The sequence below is a fragment of the Mesocricetus auratus genome, unplaced genomic scaffold (genome assembly GCF_017639785.1).
Source record: "Mesocricetus auratus isolate SY011 unplaced genomic scaffold, BCM_Maur_2.0 Super-Scaffold_100028, whole genome shotgun sequence".
NCBI lineage: Eukaryota > Metazoa > Chordata > Mammalia > Rodentia > Cricetidae > Mesocricetus > Mesocricetus auratus.
In genome coordinates this window covers 25141468-25149156 of record NW_024429209.1, presented here as the reverse complement: position 1 = coordinate 25149156, position 7689 = coordinate 25141468, and the positions used below count along the sequence as shown (strand labels likewise).

The window sequence follows — 7689 nt, the reverse complement described above, 5'->3', positions numbered from 1 at the left end:
AAATGAGGCAAAGGAAAATCTGTAGTCCAGGAAGAAAGGCATCTGCCCCTGAGGGTGGGAAAAGGGTAGTCATCATTTTGAGAGAAGAAAAGGCAGCAGCCTCTGCAACCCAGGATCTAGTTTCCCTCCCATAAATCAGGAGACTCCTTAAAGACCCTCTGCCAAGGGGAGAAGAGGTTAAAGAACCCATTAGCCCAGTCCTGTGGCCCCTCCCAATGCATGCAAACTCCAGAAAGTTACTCTTATGTAGCTAGAGTCAACAATACTTATTCTATGGACAGCAACAGTCACTGGGTGTTTATTATGGCACTCCATTACTCGAGAGGCAGGCTCAGGGCTGGCTACATGCATGGAAATGGCACTTGTTGCGTGCTTAAATACATGAAGATGTACAAATTCACAAAGTTTTTAAACCTTGGCAAGAAAACACTATAGCTAATAGTTCCCATTCAAATGTCACAGAAAAAGCCCTGACCTCCACATTAAGATTATTAAGGCCAGGTCTCTCTTAGACAGCGACTAGCCCAGGCTCTGCATTGTATGAAGCCACATAACCAAGGTCTCAGTGGGAGACCAAAGTCTATCCAAGGTTGCTAGTATTCAGGGTTAGGTAGCGGATCCACAGAAAGAGCATCTACAAAACCTCTTATTCTCTGAACCATCAAATAGATCTCCAAGGTACAAATTCTTCTTCCAGTGTCCAAAACCCTTATGGTCCTTGCAGATTAGCTCAAATGAGCCATTTTAGGCTTCAGCTCTCATAGCAACTCTTCATTTGATACCAGCTTCCAATTTGACAACAAGCTCAGGCCTTACTCAAATATGCCTTAAAGCCTGTAAAAGAAGCAAGTAGTCAATGAAGGTACAAAACAGAACACATCCTGACGGCCACCCTTCCCAGACTATAAGTATGCTTCTAACAGCACAGCTGCTGACCTCCGATGTCAAGTAAAAGACACTGCCAGAAAGCTTAGGGAGGCATATCCTCCTGCTCTGCCCTTACTAAGCAGCCAAGACCGGTACATGTTGCCTCTACGCTGTGAGTAGCCTACAGAGGTCACACAGCAGCTTTCTCCTCCCACACACCTAGAAGCAGGGTTTGCCAAGCAGTCTGTGGTATAAGAGTTCACAGTGGTTTTGGAGGAAAAGAGCCACAGGGAAGTTCTGGGTATTGTCCTCATTAGCCTCTTGCTGAGAAGGTAGCCCATGTTGGAGCCACAGTCAGATAGAACCGGCAGTGGCAGTGTCAAATGAAGTCCCCTTCACAGACATCATGTACAGCATGGAGAGAATCTTCGGAAAACAGCCATCCAAGAACCCACCGATGCCCGCCCACCTCAGGTAATCTGACTGCATCAGTGGAGTCAGAACCAGAAAATGTTCCAAGGCGGCTCCAAGTTTAGGGCCAGTCTCAATTTAGAAAAAAAAAAATGCTGCCTACTGCAGCACCAGGCAACACCAAGTATTTTCAGAAGTCCTATGGAAATACTGAAAGGCTGAGGGCAACAGCATACAACATGTGAGTAGATGATCACTGTAATACCTCAGGTGGAGCCCACCTAGAGCCAGGGCAGCAGGGAGAGACCAGAGAAGAGTCGAGTGAAGCATGTATACCTATGTGGGCTCACCAGGCGTGTCCACTGTGTTATGGATGTTTCCATGCAGTGTCCTTTGATCCTCTCTGATCTTATCCCAGAGTGGGGAGCCTAATCTGACATAGGCCATAGAGGCCACCTTGATGCTTTGACCTGTCCCATGGTGTTATAAGGTCTCCCTCTAGGGTTAAGCATCCTGAGCCAAAAGAAAGGCCATTCAAGGCCCCAGATGCTCAAGGTCAACCTAGAGAGCAGTGACCTGTGTGAGTTCCGTGTTGGGTGTAGATGGGCTCTGTGGGCTGACAGGCACCATGGGCAGGTCCACGCCTAGTCATGCCGGCCGTGGTACTGTCTCAGAAGTCTTGCAAGCAAGGCCCACATCCTTGGCAATGCTGCGCACACGGTCAGAAACCTGCATCTCCCGGTGCAAGGCTGAAGCACAGCAGAACTTTCTAAAGCAGGCCTTAAAGTTCTCATCCAGGAAAGCATAGAGAATGGGGTTGAGGCAGCTGTTGATATAGCCCAGGGCTGTGCAAAAGCGCAGGATGGCTACTGCCGCCTCACTGCCTGGCTGAACACCCAGTCCTTGGACCAACACAAAGACTTGCACGGGTGTCCAGCAGACCACAAACACAGCAACCACCACCAGCACCAGCCGTGTGATACGCCGCAGGTTCCGGTCCTTCTCTCGGGAGCCTGAAAGCAGACGGACACCACGGAGCCGCCGAATCATGAGGCTGTAGCAGATAGAGATGATCAGCACAGGGATGATGAAGGAAAAAAGGAAGATGCAGATGGCAAACACGGGGCCCCAGTAGTCCTGAGGGGCAGGGATCTCCACCAGGCATTCGATCTCTGCAGGAGAGAAATGGGGTCAGAAGGGCCACCAAGAACCATGGGGAACTGGTCAGAGAAGAGAACCACCCACTGACCTTCATCCTCCACTTGTGCTGAGCCCATGATGGCAACAGGAACACCAACCACTGAAGCCAGGGCCCATATGGCCACATTAATAGCCTGGGCTTTGCTGGATGTCCGAACATCAAGGGCACGGATAGGGTGGCAGATGGCCACATAACGGTCTACACTCATGGCAGTCAGGGTGAAAGTGCTGGTGAACATGTTGTAGTAGTCAATAGCGATGACAGTCTTGCATAGTGCATTCCCAAACGGCCAAAAGCCCAATAAGATATCTGTGCCCTGGAAGGGCAGTGTCAGCAAGACCAGGGTATCAGCCAGTGCCAGATTAAATATATAAATGTTGGTAGCTGTCTTCATCTTGGTATGCCTGTAGAGGACAGGGAGAAGAAATGCCCAATTTGACCACTTTGGCTGAACTTGGCAGCAGAGGGGCCACCATAAGGATCACCATCTTTGAGTCTCTCAATTTCCAAGGCTTCAAGGAAGCTTGTTAAATGGCAGGTCATGCACTACACCCAACGTCCACTGAGCCTGGGACAAACACTTTAACAAGCTCCCCGTGGGATTTTGACATCTACAAAAAGGTTTCAAATCTTAATGAAAGGGTTACCCTGGAAAATTTGGGGCATGGAGGAGCATTTGAGTACATATCTAATCTGAATGTGAACTTTGTGAAAGGAATCAAGATAGAAAGATGCTGTCTTCTCCCCTGAGTTTCTCTCAACACTCCTCTCAGAGATTTCGCAGGGCACTGCCTGAATAGTTCGTCAAAGGTCTTTCAAGTGCACAGTGTTTTCTAGCAATGAAAACAGGAAATGATGGGCCAGACACATATTGCCAATCCTGACAAACTGAGTTCTATCTCCAGAACACACATGGTGGAAGGAGAAAACCAACTCCCTCATGTGACCTACATATCCAGACACACACACGCACATACATATAAATAAATGTAATAATTTTTTTAATTCTAAAAAAGGAAACAGGAAATGGTGACAAGAACAGGAGAGGTATGGATTAGGTTTGATTGTATCCAAGCACCTGGAGCCATGCTAGGAACATTTTAAGTAATAAATATTAATGGGATAAATTAATGTTTACAATAGTGGTAGGGAAGGGTGGTTATAGGTATGTATAATGGCGATGATAGTGATGGTGATGAAAATGATGGTAGTGATGATGGTGGTGGTTATGGTGGTCATGGTGGTAGGGTAGTGGCAGCACTAAAGATTGCTATTAGGGATTAAGTTCTGTTTCTTAGAAATTAAGCCCAGAGACCCTAATTACAATAACTATGTCAATGGTAATGGTAAATATCCCAGACAAGCTCTTCACATACATTTTACCTCTCTTGAGGTTTACAAAAATGCTATTTTGATCCCTACTGTAAGGGGAAGGAAAGTGAGTCTCAGAGGAGCTAAGTAGCTTTCATAAGGACTTAGAACTGTTAAAGCATAGAATGGGGCTCAAACCAGGTTTTTTTTACTCCTGGCATACACCCAACTCAGACATACTATATGCCATCTCCTGAGTCAGTGTGGCCACAACATTTCCTGAGAATAGTTCTCTGGAGATGCTAGTGGGCAAGATGGCCTTCCTTGTCTAATCTAACGCCATAAATGGCTCCAAGAGTTTTCAATGTCCCAAATACAAAGGAGAAAGGTAGAAGAAAAGTCCTGATGACAAGAAGAGTGGGCAAGGCTCATAAACTGCCCCAGGCTGCTGCACTTCTTGCCAAAGACACATCTATCTATCCATGAATAGGCACATGTGGGTCATAGATAGTTTCCCACAAGGATCCTCTACTGGAAGTCAATACTGAGAAGGCTTTCCCTACTGCACTGTCTAGTCACATATCACATACATACACACATGTGTGCACATGCACATACACATGACTATTTCCCATTTACCAAATAGAGAAAAGAAGTTCCATGGTGACCAGAGTTTGTTCAGATACTAAAAGGATGGTAATGAGGCAGGGCATTGACACTGCACTATTTTGTCCTGCCTCCATCAACACTGATACCATCAAGGGGAACATAATCTCCTTCAGAGGCATCTCTTTTTGAAAGAGGAAATATCTTGAATCAGTGAAGACCCTTGCTCTAGTTATTTACCATTAAAGTACCTCCCATGTCTTCCCAATGCCCAAAGAATTTGGTGTCCCCAGTCTGGCATTCAAGTCGTCACCTGCTGTCTCCAGTCCCCCTCAATGCCCTCCCAGCTGGAAAAAAAACAGAGACCATCATTGCCACAACACATTTACCCATTATACATTCCTTGTGTAGCTTTCTCGTCCACAGATCTGTACCTCATACTGCCCCCATCCCTGTCCCCTCACTATTGACTTCTTTTTGTCCTCCAAATGTTCCCATGCCTGAGCAGCAGTGGAGGGTGGGCTCAGCCAAAAACATCTGCCATGAACAGGAGCTTCTCCCAAGAGCCAAAGAACAAGGGCTTCAGGCCCAGCACCAGCCCCTCTGCCTCTCTTTGAGAAATCCTAGCATTCTGTGTACCTATGAGGTCATTTACACAGACAGCACGGCATGGACTTGTCTGCAGCTCCAAGGCTCCAGGTAGTGACACCTAGTCTGGGACAGATGGAGGCAGAACAGGAGTTAAACATCAAGGTTGATCCTGCCCCCTGAACAGAGAGGAAAGAAATTTGATGGAGCAAGCAGAATATCCATACTTGCTCAGATTCATCCAGAACAGCTTCCTGCCTCAGGTTCCCCCTCCACAGACTGGCAGGGCCCAGCCTACCTGAGGATGACATACATGACGAGGCAGTTCCCCAGCAGCCCCCCGATGCACACAGCCAAGTAGAGCCCCACGATGGTGACCTTGAGTCCAAGGGGCAGGAAGGCACTGTGGCTAGCATTGAGCAGCAGGTGGTGGGGTACAGTCTCGTTTAGGAGGGACAGGTTGCCTTCAAAGTGGCTGCCATACAAGACCTCCCAGAATGGGGCAGGGAAGAGGGACTCCATGCTGTCAACCTGCAAAGCCACTCAGTATAATTCCTGGAACAGGGCACAAAACAAGTAACCACAGTGCTGGACACAGTCCACTGAGGCCTTCGAGTACAGCATAACTAGCCTAACAGGCACATGGGACACCTCCGCGGGCATCCACAAACACTAGGCACATACATAGACACAAGGACAAGGACAAAGGCACATGATGACACACGCAGAGGTATGGGAGCCCACATACTCACATGGTTACCTCATGTTAGAGTTACAGACTCATATAGAAGCTATATGGAGGCAGCTACACAAGCACGCATGTCCACCCACAGAGACTCAGGGGCACACAGCCATCTGCATACAAAAATGCCCAAACCATCCGAAAGCACACTGGAGCACAAAAGACATGGGATTTATCCAGAAATGCCTAGGGCTCAGGCATTCTACATAGCTTCCTCCTAGTCCCCAGCCCCCAACCCAGCACCCCCCCACCCCACCCGCCTTCACACAGTAGCAGCAGAAGCCCTCACTAGAAACCCTCTTACCTCCAACAGCACACTCAACCTTTTTGGAAGCTGGGCTGAATCAGACCCCAATGTTTAGAAGAAAAACAGACAGGCAGGAGCACAGGGGACTGAGCAATGCTTCTTATTCCAGCATGGGGTCTGCTCAGGCTGAGAATGGCTCCTTGCTCCTAGTTCCTGCTCCGAAGATAAGATATTGACTAGACGCAGCAGCCAGTGCCGCAGCCAGGGGTGGGGGAGGGGCAGGAGGCTGCGGCTGAGAGAAGGAGGGGCTGTGCAGGTTGGCGAAGGGAGCCAAGAAAAGACAGATCACCAGACCAGAACTCCTAGGCTCCACACCAGGTAGGAACAGACAAAAGATTAGAGCACATATGAAGTGATGAACCCACCCATCCAAGACAGAAACACTCAGGAGCTGAAACGCATGAATTTGGGACATACAAAAAAACAAAAAGTGGAGACATGAACAGGAACCCAGACACACATCCACACACAGCTGACACTAGGACACACACAAAGATGCACACAGAGAAAGCTCACCCAGAGGCAGATGTGAGGCTCCAACACATGCAAATGCTGTTGTAGTTGTTGTTGTTGGTGGTGGTGTGTGTGTGTATGTGTGTGTGTGTGTGTGTGTGTGTGTGTGTGTGTGTGTGTGTGTGTGTTTTGGTTGGTTGGTTGGTTGGTTGGTTTTGGATTTCAATTGATTGGTTTGATTGGTTTTGGTTTTTTGTTTGTTTGGTTTTGGTTTTCTGAGACAGGGTTTCTCTGTGTAGCACTGGCTGTCCCGGAATTTGCTCTGTAGACCAGGCTGGCCAAGACCTCACAGAGATCTGCCTGCTTCTGCCTCCCAAGTGCTGGGAACAAAGATGTACACCACCACCACCTAGCACAAATGTCATTTTGTACAGCCTAACCCAGACCAGACTTTGCTGGCTTTCCTGTCCAACGCTGTCTCAGCCAGGTGTCTGGTAGGGAAAAGCACTGAAGCAATGGACAGCAATATCCTGACCCAACTAATTCTGTAGGTAAAGGTCTTGTTGCAAATAAGCAAGAGATTGTCTGGACTGAGGACCCAGTACTGCCCTAATTCTACTGTGTGCTGCTTATACCTAATGTACACCAAGCCCAGGACAAAACTGAGCTCATGAATCCCCACTACACCTGGCCATTGCCACCCATATTATCCTCACACAAATGAAAGCATCACACCTCTGAGATCTGAAGCTGCCTGTCAATATGGTGGAAATAAGAGGAAGCCAGATCTGCTGGTCACTTGGAGCCAACACCACAGCTGAGCCCCAGACATGGATTTTGGTATACACAGAGCTGGTAAGCTCCTAGGGACCCTGTTCCTTGCCAGCACAGGGGTCACAGTCCACTGAAATAAAAGCTGTAAGTCAAGGTCATGAGGGCTAGAAGGGACCTTATGCTGAGTCTCTAGTCATCATCAAATCAAAGGCTTGTTTTTCCTGTCTGGGCTGAATGAGAGCCAGACCTCCCACATACAACCAGACCCTGCTCCTTCTCCAAGGATGGGGACCTGGTTGCTAGGCAACTCACAGAAGTGTTGCTAGGATACCTGTCCAACCAGAAAAGGCCGAAGCAGACAGACGCCCCAGGACTCAGCATCCCAAGCTGTCTCCAAGGACTTGTCTCTGCAGCTGAGACTTGGAAACA

At 48.3% G+C, this 7689-nt stretch overlaps 1 protein-coding gene across 10 annotated transcripts; it reads right to left on the bottom strand.

Moving 5' to 3' along the window:
- Window positions 1–272: 272 nt before the first annotated feature.
- Oprl1 (opioid related nociceptin receptor 1) lies at window positions 273–6616 on the bottom strand. Of its 10 annotated transcripts, XM_040732607.1 has the most exons (5): window positions 5283–5415; window positions 5036–5110; window positions 4648–4743; window positions 2528–2883; window positions 273–2450 (listed from the first exon to the last, which is right to left on the bottom strand). In XM_040732607.1, exons 3-5 carry the CDS (start codon window positions 4695–4697, stop codon window positions 1927–1929), a joined length of 930 nt encoding a protein of 309 aa, XP_040588541.1. In that variant the 5' UTR covers window positions 4698–4743; window positions 5036–5110; window positions 5283–5415; the 3' UTR covers window positions 273–1926.
- Window positions 6617–7689: the final 1073 nt, after the last annotated feature.